This window comes from Epinephelus lanceolatus, chromosome 13, assembly GCF_041903045.1.
Source record: "Epinephelus lanceolatus isolate andai-2023 chromosome 13, ASM4190304v1, whole genome shotgun sequence".
Taxonomy (NCBI): Eukaryota; Metazoa; Chordata; class Actinopteri; order Perciformes; family Serranidae; genus Epinephelus; species Epinephelus lanceolatus.
The window spans coordinates 8,084,911-8,102,877 of NC_135746.1; the positions used below are offsets into that span (position 1 = coordinate 8,084,911).

A 17,967-nucleotide genomic window follows, 5' to 3' on the forward strand; every position below is an offset into this window, starting at 1 on the left:
AAATTAACTTAACTAACCCAAACACACGACTCCAGGGGAAAATTCTTTCATTCATTTTCCTTCGCGGGGGGCTGGAGCCTATCTGAGCCCAGCTGACACTGGGTGAGAGGCAGGGTTCACCCTGGACAGGTCACCAGACTATCACAGGGCTGACACATAGAGACAGACAACCATTCACACTCACATTCACACCTACGGACAATTTAGAGTCACCAATTAACCTGCATGTCTTTGGACTGTGGGAGGAAGCTGGAGTACCTGGTGGAAACCCACGCTGACACGGGGAGAACATGTGAACTCAGCACAGAGGGGCTCCCCCACCCTGGGTTTGAACCAGGATCTGACAATGCAAAGCACTGCTCCACCGTGCCGTCTCAAGGGGAAAGTCCTGCTTTTTATGACCCTTTCACCACCACATTGTGTCTCCTTAGGAGACCGCTTGAGACTGCTTCCTTGTTTACTCTCATCATTGCACTGGTCATATGATCGCAGCCTTTCAAAATACGTCAGACCAGCCTGACCCACTCCAACCTTCTGTGGCACAGCCGCTCCAGACACATCACACTAAGGCCCTGTACACATGATGCATTTATTTGTGCACTTAAATCCACTGTTTTCAGTGTAGACATGCAGAAGGTGCACTCAAAAGCAAGAGTACGCAAGCGCTCCAAAGTGTCAAGTACATCATGTAAAGAGGAACAACCAATCACAGCTGAAACATATCTTTCTTAAGATACGTAAATATCAGTCTACGATAAATATGGAGAAGGAGTTGATCATTTTAACACCCAGAACTTTACATCTGTCCTGTTTAATGCCTATTGCACACTCAAAAACCACCACCCAAACGAAGACAAGCTCCAATCTTAGGATTTCTGGTGAGACTCTGTTACGGTGCTGGTTATGGTTGCTTAGTAACATCAGATTCAACCTGTCTCCACACAGGTCGGCAAAGTTGGCAGAGAGCAGGCACAAGCGAAACACACAGCGCCCTGACCTTGGGTTTTCCAGGCAGTTCAAGACATGAGATATTCATCAATCAGTCAACCACTCAGAGCATCTGTCTTACCTGTGGTGAAATGTCTGAGGCAGGGTGGGTGGAGAGGTGGAGGGGGTGGCCAGGCCGGGCGAGTAGGGATGGTACGGCGTCTTCTTGAGCGCCTGGATCAGGTTGTGCCTGTACTCCGGATCTATGGACCACAGAGAGCCTTTGCCTATGCTCTGAAAGAAAGATGAGAGCAATGTTATTGGAGGTGCTGTCGGGCGCCTCAAAGCACATGACAAACACAGCACAGCACACTGATGTGAGCCAAACACAAGCTCAAAGTCCAGACTCTTATTTACCAAACCACCTGTACACACAGCGACGACTCCCCATATTCCCGAGGAGGATAACTCTCAGAGGAGCGAGAATTAATACATCCTCAACGCCACCTCAACGCTCAATATTTTCCAATCCTCTGCCTCTGCTCGGAAAAAATCTGCAGGCTTTTTTCTGATTAAGACACAGGGAAACTCTTTAACTTTTTCCACTCCAGAGGAGATGATGGTGAGTATTTTTAGATCAAAGCAGCTTCCCTCTCACCTAATGAAGCTGTCGGCTCCCAATCTGAGTGAAACCAGCCTATAGATTATAGAGGAGGGAGGGATCTCAGACGGGCCGCCGTGAAAATACGTTTCCAGTTGCTATCTCTCACAGCCCCCCGCTCGTTTCATCTGCCTTGTCATCTGAACGTGGCAAAATCTGGAGTTTGTGTACGGCAGAGACTGATAATGGCAGGAGGAGGGGGAGGGAGCAGGGTAAATATAAAATTAAAGCCGTCCTGTCTGGTGTTCGGCTCACTTTGTAGTGCTCTGTGATATGATACAGGTACAGGCTACAGGGTGGGGAGATGTCATGACTGCGGGCTTCTGATTTCTGCAAATACTGCGAGGAATCTATTAAGAGGGAAATGTCAGATATGCCAGAGCTGCGAGCATTAATTGGAGACAGATACTAAAACCTGAGGAGTGTTTTGTATTGAAGTGGATGAGAAATAAACTCCTCACAGCTTCCTCTCTGTCAGTGGATCAGTCAAAAAAAAATCACCAAAATTAGAAAAAAACACTCACTTGTCTCTGCTGGTGTTGCCACGTCTCAAAAACTCAAGAGTAGTTTTTACCTTTACGGTGAGCTTAAGTGGAATTTATACTTCTGTGTCTAATCGACGCCATACCTAAGTGTACGCAGTAGCCTGACGTGCACCTCCCAGAAATGTAACTACACGTCACAGCGACGCAGACCTCCTGTCTATGTTTGTAAGCTGAAACCATTTCCCTCAGTGGAAACAAAGCTTTTATTTACTTTAATTTCACAGATAAGAAACAATAAATTGTGAAGACAATAAAGCCTCAAAAAATAGCATTTTAAGTCTTGTGTGTGATTTATCCTGGCTTCATATGAGCAGAGGAAATCTCTGCTAGCCACTAGGCTAATTTATACAATGTAAAATGCCATAGGCTTGTGCTAATAATGTTAGCATGTTGTATTTGTGGGGAAAATGTGTCCAGATAAAGACAAGCGTTTGTCGATGAATGCTGCGACTTATTGTGAAGCTGATTTGTGTACTTGTGTTTGAACTGTCGCTAATAAGCCATGTTTAATGTGTGTTTAATGTGTGTTTTGAATCAACCAAACTTTACAGCACCAACTAGGGTTTTATAGGTGTAACTGCACAGTGATAAAAGTATAAACGCTCACAGCGGCGTAGGCTCTGCACAGAGCTGACACACAAGTATAAATCCCACTTTACACCAAACCACAAGTGATGTCACTGTTGCAGACAAATTTCAAACGTCGAAATAAAATAATGAGAGTTGATGCTCAGTTGTGGCACTATCGTGATTTCGAGTGTTTGGTGTAAGATGGTCATAAAACTCAGTCTGAACTGTCAGTCTTGTCTTGTCATTATGACAAAATCAAATGTTTAATATTTTTATGATTTTAGTCTTGGCTCAGGCAAATATTAAATTCAATGATACAAAAATAGCTGCGCTCTCTCCAGCACCAAACAGGGTAGACAGTAAACATGAGGGGACTCCAGGGAGGCGCAAGGACATGAACAAGTCTTGGTTCTCTTGTTCAGAGTGTCTACGGGTATCAAGACAGATTTTTAATGTTGTAAATAATAAATCGTATATATGTGGTCTTGTGTGCAGAGGTAGGTGTTATGTGGGAATATGGTTATTAGTGTGAGTTACGTCAATCTACATTTTGCCAACAGGTAAGTGTGAAGTAAAATGACAGTATTATAGTTTTTTAAAGATTTGTTAAAGGCCCAGTGTGTAAAATGGGTTGAAAACCGTTGGAAACAGTGACATCAGTGGTCAAATTCTAGATCGCAGGGCTCACTCACTCACCCCTCCCATCGGGTAAATGACGGTGGCCTCGTAGGGACAAAAAGCCTTGCGCACGAGTTTTTCAGGAGTAGGTCTATCTAGCGACGAGGTGAATGTTTATTTAGAAATCTAAGCCATGTTACGATATTGTAATGAATCCCTCACGAGCAGGAGACCAGAGGAGCGCTCGGGAAAAAGGCCAGTTTATTTGAGCACTCCAGAAACTCCGGTAACACTCCACTCCGTCCCAAACTCTGATTCTTCTGGCGTAACAGACACACTTCATAACTTTACACACATACTCGTTTACGATACTAAGTGGGGACCCCCCTCCCCTCTCTGCTCCACCAATCTCCAGCCCGCACACTGACTGACAGCGTAGCCGGTAAACAGTGCTCAGCTGTTTATTTAGCCTAGCAATATCTCCGGACTATAGTAGCTGTAATGGACGACTTTGAACGCGATTTTGAAGAGTTTCTTGTAGCGGACACAGACCAAGAGCCATACCTGTTTGAGCCGGAGCATACAGATGAGGAACTCCATGTGTTTGATGCTGAGCGGGCGAGAAGAGAGGCTGAATGCACAGAATGGGATTCGGTGCTACTGCTGCCATTGTTGGGGAGATATATCACCAGGAGGAAAAGCGCCGCAGAGAGTGCATCACAAGGAGTGAAGTTGCGTCTTCTTTTCCTCGCAGATGACGGTTTGGGTTCATTCTCTCCTGTTGCGTGGTAAGTGTGGTCCATTCGCAAACTTTATAACTAAAAAAACTTTTCACTACTCTCTATCGACGAACTACTAACACTCTCTGCTGTTTCCTCCTCCTCCTTCCTTCCTTCCGCTGTCTTCGTTGGTTCATTTATACACGCGAAACACGTTCTCTGGCTGGCTGGATTGTCCACTTGGTCTGCCGTACATACATGGCGGCGCAAGATGGCGACCTCTCTAAAGCAAGGCCCTTGCTATATATATATATAAAAGCATAATTATAAGGCTACGAAAATCAAACGAATTTTATTTTATAGCGATCATACACTATTACTATCAAACATATTAATGGGTAGAATATTCAGATTCAGATTCAGATTGACAATAAACCATGCCAAATATTACACACTGGCCCTTTAAGTATGTTTTGACGGTACAGGCAGCTGCAGACACAGAGGCAGCTGCCTGGAGGAGTGGTTTTGCCCCGTCATACTTCAAAATCACAGTTTTCAAGTGGTGAGTTTATAGCTCACAGCAACGTCATACAACACAGTCTTTCGCTTTTGCTTGATATCTAGCAGTCAAAAAATGGCTTCTCACTTCCGATCTGTCGTTAACGCCATTAGCTTGTTTACTATATCACGTGTACATCACTGTCACCCTGGACGTCCCACTGAACCTCATTCAAACTCTCAAAGTGTATATGGTGAAAGATAAGCAAATAGTCAAATATTAAAGAGCCAAATCCGATTCCTCCAGCAGCCCTATGGACTTTATGCACATGCATCAACTTATTCCTACTTAGTTAGGTAGTTAGTTATTTTATTGACACACACAAATAAAATATTTGGGTTCAAACAACATACAAAAAAAAAAATCATATGTTGTTCTTCATTTTGTACGCCAGTCTTACAGCAACACACACGCTGTTCTGGTGGTGTTCGGCTCCACCTCTACATTTCCACTCGCAATCTGTGAGAAGACAACCGAACCATGTCCACGTTATTCTCAGATGGTCCTCGCTGTACTGCTGGTATAAAGTGGATGTACAGATGTATCCAGGTTGATAGCTTGATACGTGTCTTGTTCCATCTTTAGATCTTAGTTTGTTGTTTCTGCATTATCTCAGACAAGTATGAGTTCATGACTTGATTCTGCCAATGATCAACCTCTTTAAGATTTTACCCTACATCTCCAAGATTGTTCACTATTTAAAAAACCTTATTCTGCAAAGCCTATTAAAGTTCTTCGTATTTTAATTTTTAAAGTTAATTTTGTGTGAAATTTTTATAAATATCTCTACTTAGCTCACACCCCAAAGAATATAAAAAAAAGGCTTTGTAACACCAATAAAAGTGCGTTTGTCTCCTGATCCCACGACGTCCAGTGAATCTGTCAAAATCGGAGCCACCACTCACGTCACCATCTGACCTTGTAAGAACGCAAGAAGCTAATAGGATGCGTGTGCACTGTTGATTTGTGTCCCCCCCCTGTCTGGATCTTTGCATTAGTATGTGAGCCGTGTTGAACACACGCCATATGTGCCATGTTTTGCTGAGTGTGTGTGTGTGTGAAGGGGGTGAGTGTGTGTATGGCAAGTTCCCTAGGGAGTGTGATATTACCCAGCGTGGTCTGCTCCTGGGAGTGCTTCTATTACTGCCAGCAACGCCTCTCCTGGAGAGCATGATATTACACACACATACACTCGCTCCCACAGAGGTGACCCCCACTGGGCCAAATTTCCCCTTGCACCTCCAGCTCACCAGCCGTTTGTGTATATATATACGTGTGTGTGTGTGTGTGTACTGACTGTCTGCCCGCTTGCCAGCCGATTAAATCAATGCTCTCTACAGAATCTCTGTCTGCCGTGGTCTCGGCTTCTGCCAACCCGCCAGCCTATCACAACGTTCAATCTGCAGACCCCCCCCCTGGTCAATAGGCCAATCACAGGGCGCAGCTCACAGGAAGGGTCTGTCACCTGGGTTAGAGCAGTCGCCTTGGCAACAGGCATCATCTGGGCTTGGAAGCGAGGAGGAGGCGAAATGGACTTTTCATTTTCTGACAAATTCTCAAAGTTGAGAGAAAACGGCAGCGTGTCTCAAAATCGATTATCACAAAAAGTATTTGAGGTCAGAGATTTGGTTTCAAGTTTTCGGCTTTGATACAGTATGACACAGATTTTTAAAAATAGGATGCCTCCACGAGGGTGGATCTCACAGCGACTGCGGTCTCGACTTTCACCTGAAACTGTGATCTCCATTTATATGTTGCTGCCTCTCTCCATCCTCTGATCCCATCTGCTCTCGCTCCTCTGATACAAGCACGACTCTCTGGATGATGTGTTTATTTGTGTTGCATCTGTGTGCTGGAAAATAGTCACATCACTGTGGTGTTCACAGCTAAAGAGCAGGATTACACAACAAATAATCCACAACTCCAAACGTTAACCTCGACTTGAAGAAATATCTCATGCAGCATGTAACCGGCGCTGCGTTTAAGACTTTAAATTGCAAGTTTAAGCAATATTACACTTAAAAGAAACTGATTTAATTATATGTATCTGTGTCACTACACCAGTTTGTAGTAGCTGTGATGAAGACAGCAGCAGGTCTGTACGGCTCGGCACAGGACTGATTAATGTACAGATATTTCCATGATGGAGAAAACACACATACAGTAAGTTGTCGTGGACACGTCATAGTGTGAGTAAAAAAGGGGAAGAAAGAGGAGACAAAGGCAGCGTGAGAGAGAGAGGGAGAGATGATTGTGTGTTGCCAACATCTGTTTCCTGTGTTATATAAGCTGTGGGGGCTGGTCGCTCTTGGAAATGGGAGATATTAAAAAGTCCTGCTGCCTCTGACCCCGCTGGTAACACCATACTACTGCTACTGCATTCCTATCTGCACCATTATCTGCTCACATATACATTTATCCATCACATATAAACTGCATATCGTGGTCTAAAATACACCAGGACAGGTCATTACATCCACAAGAATACAGCAATACTAAGAGAACTACACTGTTCATACAATCCAGACCTGTTTTATTTAATCAAATACTGGTTTTAAATAATGTTTTTAAAAGAAATAATTTGACATTTTGGGAAATATGCTTATTCACTTTCTTGCAAAGAGTTAGAGAAGACTGATACCACTCACATGCCAGTAAGCTAAATATGAAGCTAATGTCAGTTAGCTTAGCATTAGTCTCTATATACAGTCTGTAGGCAAACCCCGGAGATCTTGCCTCTGGAAGAAGAGCGGAAGAGCCCTGGTTTCCGGTTGTAGGCTGTTTGAAGTCTGCGTGATATTGACCAATCAAGTTTGAGCTGGCTGCAGTTGTTGCCAGGTTAAACAGTCCGTGCGGTGAACTAACGAGGCGGAACATAATTGGCGTCACTGCAAACTCTGAATCCATCGCAATGGTTCAGCATATTTACTTATATATAAGCGGAAGTTGGAAACGGAAATTCGCCTCCTCCGCCCAAATCAAACTGGAATGCCAAAAAATTGGGGGTCTGCCCCCAGAGGCTGTATCGCCGTCTGCCAGAAGTCAGACGCCGAATACAGCCGATGGGTTCCGAGAATGGCTTAGCATAAATAGCAAAGCCCATTTCTGCTACTGGGATCGAAAAAAGACAATGTGAAGTCATTATAATGAGAAACCTCCTTATAATAATGACTTAACATCTCAAAATTAATGAGAGACTTTCCCGAAACAACAACTTGGAATCTCAAAATAATAAATTAGCATATGAAAATCAGTTAGAATCTCAAAATAATGACTTATTTTCTAAAAATAACGAGTTAGTATCTGAAACTAATCGGTTAGTATCTCAAAATAATGAGTCTGAGCTAGTGGTGGGTGATACGGCCCTAAAACAACATCATGATATTTCAGGGTATTTTTTCAGGTTTACATCACCAAAGGTTTATGACAAAATCACTTGACAACACCGACTCCTGTGTGTGCACGGCGAGAGAGTAGAGGTAGAGATGCTGTGCTGCTGCCAGAGGAGCCGCTGAATGAGTTCCCTCTGAGTGTAAGACGCTAAAAGAGTCTGAGAATTAAAACATTCAGGACGCCACAGTATATTCCACACTAGTACTGAAGCTGCTCCTCTTTTTGGAACCACTGCAGAGTCTGCAATAATTTCACTTTCAGCCATGCTTGTTGTTGCCGGGACAACAGTATGACATCAGTAAGTCAAAATATTGCAAGGAACACAATATGAATTTTTCATATGATGATAAAAATTATACTGGTATTATCGTGACTAATATGATATGACACCCCCCCCAGTTATAAGCTCAAAATACTAACTTATCTAAAAATAATGAGTTACTATTTCAAAGTAATGAGTTAATAGATAAAAAATAATGACACTTTTCCAAAATAATGACTTCGTATCTCAAAGTAATGAGTTAGTGTCTCAAAATAATAAGAGATTTTTCAAAATAATGAGAAACTTTCTTAAAATAATGACTTGCTTGTGTCAAAATAATGTCATGATATCTAAAAATACTGACTTAATAGCACAAAAATAATACGAACCAATACTAAATCATCATTTTGGGATAAGTGTGTCATTATTTTAAGATACTAAGTTATTATTTTCATCATAATTTACTTGTATTTTTTCAATGCTATTTTCATCAGACTGGCAGAAATGGTCTTCCATACATAAAGACTGAAACAGAGGGAAACAGCTGCGCCTGCCTCTGTTCAAAGGTGACAAAATCTGCCTGACAGCATCTCTAAAGCTCACTAATGTTACTATGTGGCTTTGCTCTTGTGTTTAAACTACAACATGTTGTAGTTTTTATGATTTATATATCTTCACAGGTGGACATTTAATGGACAAACATGAGAGTGGTATCCGTGATATTCTCATTTAACTCTCAGCAAATACACACATTTCCCAAAATGTCAAACTAACAAGTGCTGCCTGAGAGCCTAAAACCTGATAAATCTTCCTCCTCTGAGCTGCACAGCTCCACTGTCATCCAACACCTATTAAAAACACATCAATGAGCCACTGTTGCACTGACTGACATGTTGCTTTTTTTCTTAAACTAACCACGGCCACTGTAGTTTATTTTGACTCAATCATCAAACACAATCATGCTGCTGTAAATAATCACTAAACCACCACACGTGTATTAATCCACAGCTGAAAATAGTCCCCTGTAAACACAATGCAACCAAAGAGACCTCAGGAGAAAAAGCGCTGCTCCTTCAAAGCACTCCCAGCTGGGAAAATAGCAAGCAGCAACTTCCGGGGGTGAAAAACGAAGCCAACACCAAGTCCTAAAAACTGTAGTTCCTCTAATGGCCACTTGAGGCTGGCTCTCGAAATGAGTTTATCCTTACAGACCTCCATTTTAAAATGCCCAACTTTACAGCAGAAATAAACATGTTTACAGCCTGGTACAAAAAAGGTTTTAGTCTCTATAGTTAATTTCAACATTTATGACAACTGTACAGGGACTTTTTTTATATACATCTCACCTGTTTAAATGTTGTTACGGCTTAAAGTTATGCATAAGGAAGGGCGTGGCTGCTTTGTGGGACAGACTGTCCGCAAGGCGTCACCACACTGTATGAGTCAGATCCACCCATCGCTTCTCTACAGTTCCAGTGACCCATATGGTCACTTCTGGCACCAAAAATCCAAGATGGCAATAACCAAAACGCCAAATTTCAGGCTTCAGAAATGGGAGTCCACACCCATATGTCATGTCACAGTGGCTACATCCCTTGTGTTTACACAGTCTACACCTCCACCTCCACAGCTCCTGAAAGGCCCAGACACACCAAACTGTCAGGGAACTAGCACTGACGAGAGCCCCGTGCTGTGTTGCCTGGCCAAAAAGTTGCACATGAACACACCAAACCTACAGCCAACATGTTATGCACCTGCGTTTGAGGTCATACCCCTCAATACCAGCAGACAGCAGTAGTCTTTAATCGCCATTCAAAAGGGGGAAACGGGAAGACCATCTTGACGCTAGTTAGCCAGTTAGCATATTAACAACACAATCCAGTGTAAAAAAAACAGCATATTTACCGTGTGCTAGTGAACAATAACACAGCTATCAAGAAATGTTTCTGCTAAAGAGCTCAATGAATAAAGAGAACAATCTCACCCCATTTAAGAAGTTTGTTTTGCTCTCACTCCCTCTTGACTTTAGCTGTTTGTTTACATTCCTCACTTCCTTTTCTCCTCTCAAGCACTAAGCTGAACTGCCAATCAGAGTGACTTCATTCGCAGACAGGATCTGTTGTGCCGCTGAATTAGCGGTAAAAAGGCCAACTAGTGCAGACGAGGGCAGCAGACACTCACCAATGGCCCATCTTTGATATGGACAAAAAGTCATAGGCCAACTGGCGATACACAATACGTATCTCAGGATTTTCTACAAAAGGGACGACATGTTTTCAGTTGCAAGTCAAAACCACATTTGAGAGTGTGATCAAATAAAATGCAAAGACCAGGTTTAAAGGTTTGCAGCACAAGACACAAAACTGTATCTTGCTTGAAAATATATAGATATTTCGTACATAGTCGTTATATCACCCAGCCCTACTTTGACTGACGACCAACTGTCGGCTTGGTGTATCAAGGCTCATTTTTCACTCCTTTACATACGAAAATAGATATGTACCTTTCAAACATTGCAACCGTCACTGCCCTCTTACTTCCATGCAACCTTTATGTTGGCATAGATACAGCAAATAGATGGCACTAGAGGGCGGAGTCAAAGGTTTCACACAACATTATTGTGGTGGAGGAAGCCGTAATATTGTACCGTTTAACGGAAGCAGCGTTGTAGACGGCCGTAGTCTTTGCAGCTATACATCCTGACATGTGGACGGAGAATTCTTTTCACTACGTTACCACCATTATTTAAATTTCTTCGTCTCCTACTGTTTGATTGGACTTGAAATATGCTACAATGCCCCAATAATCTCACATGACACTGCGCCATTTTGTCCACACCTGTAAGCTTTCAGAAAATGTGCACAAATGTGGACATAATGAAGGCAGAGTGCGGACAGGAGGGTCCGTCTGTTTCCATACACTAATCTAAAGCTGAGTATAAATGAGCTGTTAGTGACACAGACATGGTGTGAAAGTCAGAATGCTTCATTGGTTTCAGTCCTTTTATGGTATTTGGTGATAAACATAAAATGAAAAATGTCCTGAATGAACAGCAAAGTTACAATCAAGCGTATCCTGCTCACCACTGAAACTACAGCTTAAACAGTTTCATCATAATCAACAATGACACCCATAGACTGTGGAGTCCCATTTAAACACTTCATATTGGCTTTTATGAGACGAGAAAGTAAATTCTGTTTTCAACTCAGCAATGAAACGAGATTAAAAAAGACGTATGATGCACAGAGAGCACAGAGCCGTCGTTGTCTGTGCAGAGAAATATGTATAAGAGGCTTTGTTGTCTGGCACGTTCTCATGTGTAGTATGACTTGACCTATACGACCAATCTGAAGCTTTATGGCTGCATATAATTTCATGATGGACACGCACGGTCAGAGTAAAAGTATCCACACTGGTTGTGTTTAAGCCATATTAACCCACTGTGATACACGGATCCATCATTACTTACTGTACAGCCACAGATCAACAGAGGATTAATCATATAGGCAGAAGTATAGCGTGGACCAGATACATGTCTGAGCACCAATTAAGATATTCAGTACAGTTGAACAAAAACAATATGAGGTCTGTTGTTCAGAAATGAGGCGGAAGCGTGACTGTAATACGCACTCAGAGAGATGAGAATTACAGCAGAGGATGCAAATGTTCTAACAGCGAGAGGAACACAGAGCTTTTGAAGAGGAAAGAGGCGGAACGAGGGAGAAGACGAAGAAGAAGAGGGGGGTGTTTCTTCTGATCAAGTTGCTTGATACAGGCTGGTTCTGTTCTCGCTCAAGGCCGTTTGACAACAAAGACACGACGGGACAAAGAGGCCCTGTTGGGTGAGAAAGTTGCTCGTCGGTTGGACAACAGGAATATTTTGTCGCTCTGGAGAGAAATGGAGCGGGGTAATATGTGGAAATGTCTTCTACAGGTGTTATGGATTGACTCTCCTTCCCACAAGTCACAAACCTGTTTCCCATGTGGTTCTAATTTAAGATGAAGTTTGCCCCAGTTTGTTCCTCTCCTCTGTGTGTTTATACATCTCAGTCTTTAGCCTCGGCCTTTACAGTCCGGTCACAGATATAAAACATAAATACAGGACGAACTTTCAAAAACTTTGCAGGTCATTTGCCAAAAGACATTTCCACGTTCCCCAAAGACTCGATCCTGCTGCTGTGAAAAATATTTCACCCTGTTCACCACCCTCACAATGTGCATCTCTATTCCTTCAGCCAAACTCTAATCTGTGACTGGAATATCATCAGCAATGCAAAAGTCTCAAAAGTAAAAACACTGATTACATGAGAGGCAACAAACTGAGCCTGGTCCAACGTACACAGCTCCCTCAGCACCTATGATACGCTGTCACTTAGCAATTAATTTCACTGGGGTCCGCTGGGTTTTTGTCCTCCCCGAATTTGTCGTGGTGGCATAATTTTCACGTCCGTGAAGGTTCTCCGCGGACACTACCAACGACCAGACTTACAGATGTTTAAATTACTTCCCTCAGGCTACACTGAACAAATGGTATGTGACAATGAGGCCTATCCTCATACTAATGACTCACAATGACAAACAAACATCATTAAAAAAGATCAGGAAAAAAGTCAAGGATATATATGCAAAAATGAAATATAGTATAATAAGTATGTTTTCTTTGGTGTATAATCACCTGAAAATAAAAATCATTGTGTTTTTGTTCCCTCAGAATGAGCAGGGGGTCCTCGTCCACAGAGATCCCCATGTTGCACCGCCGTGTTTCATACTTGATTTTATGATTTACGATTTAAGGGCCTGTCTCCACGTAGCGTTTTGTTTCTCGGCGCTGGCGTCATTTTTCAGTTGTTCTCTATAGAGGGAATTGCCTTGCTGTTTACAAATACTTCTGGGTAGAAAACCAGCAGAGTTTGGCTATGTATCTCACATTTTTCACATCACTATATCACCGTTTAGACTAATCTGATGTTTGTAAAGTCTATCAACATAATGATTGAACAAACAAAACTATTTCTGTGTGCACGTTTTGTAATTAATAACATGGTTATCGTAGATTAACTGGGCTAACCGTTAGCTGTTAGCCATTAGCGGTGTCTGTAATAACTCTAACTCAATAAACGGTCCATGAAAAAAATATTTTTTTCCAGCAGATATCTTAGTTACAACATGACTGAGCTAGCAAAGCAGTTTTGTGTTGCTATGTGTGGTATTTATTCAGTTTTGGGAAATCACGATGTTTAGAAAGCATCAGTGGCTGCAGCTGACAGGGACAGCTAACAGCAGCAGCAAAGCTAACATCAGGACGTCATCTGTTAAAAGCCTCCCGTTGTCGGATACGACATGAAACTACTCCAATTAGCTCAATCATGTTGTAACTAAGACATCCGCTGGAAAAAATATTTTTTTCACAGACTGTTTATTGAGTTACTGAGTTATTACAGACACCGCTAATGGCTAACAGCTAACAGCTAACGGTTAGCCCAGCTAATCTACAATAACCATGTTGTTAGTTACAGAACGTGCACACAGAAATAGTAATGTTTGTTCAATCATTGTGTTGATAGACTTTACAAACATCAGATTAGTCTAAACGGTGATATAGTGACGTGAAAAATGTGAGATATAGCTAAACTCTGCTGGTTTTCTACCTGGAAGTATTTGTAAACAACAAGGCGATTCTCTCTATAAGGAGTGTGTGACTGCATGCAACCAACTGAGGGTTAAGCGCAGCGCCCAGTGTCTGTTTTCAGAGCTCTCCGCCTTTTTTTGTGCAGCTGCTTCAAGTGCTTTAAGTTAAAATCTTGGAACTTTCTAGAAAGGGGCCGGTGACGTCACTGTCGGAAAAGCTCATTTTACGGGAGCAGATCGGTCGGCAGACACTGGATGTTGCTAGTGAGTGTTGTGCTTTTATCACTGTAAGCTTCGTAAGCTTGAAGTTAACTGTGTCAGTCCTCTGTTAATATAGCCTCATGTTAGATACCTGGCTAATGTTTGTCAAAATATTGTTGTCATAGAAGCAAAACCTACGTGCAGCACCTCAGCACCCTGCCACTGCTTTTCTGCTGAAGAAAAAAATTATGTGGACACAGGCCCTTATAATTCTACGATTCATGACTTAATCATTTTATGACTTGTTATATCATTTATTCCATTTTATGATTTTAGATGGCCCGCTAGCCCAGAACCTGCTAACATGTGCTCCTCTTTTTTCCCTGATAACTACAAATCCAGACATTCAGGAGGTTTTCACCAGGAGCTGAATTATCCACAGACGTCTCTCCAAACAGGCTTGGGATTGCGTACACACGAAACAAGGCCTGAAAGAGACCTTCACCACAACCCATGGGAAAGTTTTGAGCTATAAAAACAGACTTGATGGGAGAAACTGTGACCCATGCTTATGAACATTTTGGAGAAGGGAAACTGGTGACGCAGATGGCCGGACTGAAGAAATTGTTGAATATTTTTTGATGCATGCCATTTTTGGCTCCTGTTTTTAGGTACATTTTTAGTATGGATCCTATGCACTGTTTTATAAATGAGACCCTGTTCATTTACGTAAACGCTTTTCCTGTTGGGGGTTTGCAAGGGGCTGGAGCCTATCCCAGCTGACACTGGGTGAGAGGGTGGGGTCACCAGACTATCACAGGGCTGACACATAGAGACGGACACCCATTCACACTCACGGACAATTTAGAGTCACCAGTTAACCTGCATGTCTTTGGACTGTGGGAGGAAGCTGGAGCACCTGGAGGAAACCCACGCTGACACGGGGAGAACATGCAAACTCCACAAAGAAGGGCTCCCCCACTCCTGGTTCGGACCAGAAACACTCTTGCTGTAAGGCGACAATGCTAACCACTGCACCACTGTGCCAACGTAAATAAGACCCCTGGTGATTAAAACCAGTTAAAAGACTGAATAAAGCAGTTTCATCTTAAATAAATCTGTGTTTTTATGACGCTGCTCATCACAGAGGGGTGAACTACGATGGCTGGAACGGAAAATGCAAATATCAGTGTTTGATTTTTCTGTTCTGGGCTACTGTAGACGTCGGTGCAACATGGTCATCTCCACAGATGAGGACCTGCTACCTATGTAAATGGCTCATTCTAAGGTAAAAAAAACACAATGATTGTTATTTCCAGGTGATAATACATTTAAGAAAACATATTTACTATATTACATCCCCCTAAATCCTACACACTGGACCTTTAAATCAACTCAATGAGAAGGTGAAATCTGTAGAAATATCATCCACATGTTTGGGAGAGAACAGAGTGAAATGAAATTCATGTTAGCAGAAACATCAGTGGCAGCGACCTGCTGATAAATGTGCGTGGAAAAAACACTAAAAGCACCTCAGGCAGACAAATGTGAGCTCGCTCCAGATGCCACAGTTCACAACGCTCCGAGTTAAAAACGTAAAAGAATCAAGGGCGCCTCTCATCTGCACAGGGCAAGGTTAAGTTAGAGGTGACACACTTAAGTGCAACACCGAGAGACTTCACAGCGAGTCTTGGATTACAAAACTGCCTGTTGTCTCTGCTGTGATTTCATAAGAGGCTTTGAGAAACATCTCACTGCGTGTGTGTGTGTGTTCCTGTGTGTGCTGTTACAACACTGATCTTCAGCGCTGATCCACAAGTCTGAGGGCAACAACACTTGTCATTAAAGGCATGTCATTCAGCACAGGGAAGAATCCTGTTTGTAAACAAAGCCATGGCAACCGTGGGACGCACACTCGCTCGCACGCTCTCTCCCACCAGTTCCCACGCACCACACACACAAATGCAACAGCGAGCTTATTCTAAACTAGTCCCCATCTTGTCATCTGCCTGGATATGACCCAGAAATACAGTCACTGGAACAAATAGGCCACTGTCATATTAATCTCCACCTCTGTAAATTGATGGAAATATGATTTGGTGTGTTCACAGCGTCTCCCTGCTTCCGCCTTTCTCCCCCTCCGTCTCTTCGCGTGTGCGTCTATCGCTCCTCATAACGATAACTTGACCTCCCCTTCACCAAACCCTTTGTCTTTTCTGAGCGATGAGTAAAAACATAATGCAACGTGAAGAAGAAAAAACCATCTCAGACCCTGTAATTGCACGCCCGATTCAAAAAGACATAAACAGGTAAAGGGAAAAAGCAAAGCAGGGGGAGAAAGAGACATATTCACATGCAGATATTCTCAGTGAAAAGCTTTGAATGGCGGAGTCTGACTGAAAATTACAGAGATTCTGTAATTGCAGCTTCAGATAAAGCGCGGCGCTTGGCAGGTAGAGTAGGAGTCTGCAGAGATGTGCCCTCATTTCTACACCGACACGGCGCTCGCACATGTGTGTGTGAGTCCTTTTAAGCAATTCATGCGTGCTTGAGTGTGTGTGTGTGTTTGTTTGTGTGTATTTGGAGGTGTGTGTGTGTGCGTGTGAGAGCGAAAGAGAGAAAGGGGAATAGGTTTGAAGGGTTAATTAGCGTGCTGTCTTAAACAGTGTGCAGTGACAGGAAGACAAGACGGGCTGTCCTTGCCAAAATCACCTCTATGCATGCTGCTCAACATGCACACACACACACACACACAAGCACACATACACACACGAGTACATATGTGCATATACATAAAACGAGGATACACACTCATTCTCCCCCACTCAGCACCTCTGTGCCCATCTGAAGCTTACACGCATGCACACACACACACACACACACACACACACACACGCCTAAGTCAGTAAAGCCAAATCAGTTTTCCCGTTGCTACAGCAACAGCATACTTTTATGTCAACTGCAACCTAGTTACTATGGAGATATGTATACAAGAGAAACTCTGCGCCGTTGTAGTCAAGGGCCAGATGACAGCATAGCGTGAGGGCGTGTGCGCACACACACACACACACACACACACACACACATGCACACACATGCACACACATGCACACACACACACACACTATGTCCTCTTCATCCTTCAACCATTTTGTTCCTCAACACTCATAAAAGGAGGAGTTCAGGTTCACACGCTGGTCAGGGAAAGCGCTCCCATATCCTCCAGTATAATCTCTAAACACGCAAAGCCAGCATTGATCCGCGCTGTTTGTCCCCCCTGCCCCCTCCCACCCCCACCAGCACCCTCAGGCACGATGAAATCTAAAGTCTGCTGGCATCTGTGTTATTAAATCCTCCAGTATTAATTTAGCACTAATTGAGTGAGGGATTCATTCCCCGTTTACCCCGAGTGTTTAATGGAGTGAAATCTGGATAGGAAAAGCCGGTATAAAAGACTGTATCAAGACTTAAATCAAAAGCGAAATGCTGTTCCCACTGGGGGAGCGCACAACGTCTGAGTGAAAGAGAACTATGAAAGCAGAGATCATCAAGTATTGATAAGGCCGAATCTGGTACAGCTGTAGACAAAATACAGAATATGTTTGACTTCAAGTTGGATATGCCTGCAAACTGCTGATAACTGTCTGGCTGTGAAACAACTTATAACCACACATGATAGAGGGAATAATCAGCCGCGTACTGTGTTTACCATTCAGTTCGAGTGTTGTTATTTTACCCTGTAAGTATCAAGAAGACCACTGATGAAAAGTAATAAAAAAATCCCTGCACTGGTTTGAATTGGGGAATTATTTTTTCAATACCTGAGTCTGTGTTTGGAGTAAAGGTGGGCGATATGGCCCCGAAATAATATCACGATATTTCAG

At 42.9% G+C, this 17,967-nt stretch overlaps 1 protein-coding gene across 1 annotated transcript in view; it reads right to left on the reverse strand.

The window, feature by feature from the left end:
* The window catches only part of LOC117270653 (forkhead box protein N3-like), a 105,589-nt gene that overhangs the window by 36,852 nt on the left and 50,770 nt on the right, over positions 1-17,967 (reverse strand). The window contains exon 3 of the mRNA XM_033648382.2: positions 1,070-1,221. Coding sequence (XP_033504273.1) covers positions 1,070-1,221 — 152 coding nt within the window. The remainder of the gene's footprint in view (positions 1-1,069; positions 1,222-17,967) is intronic.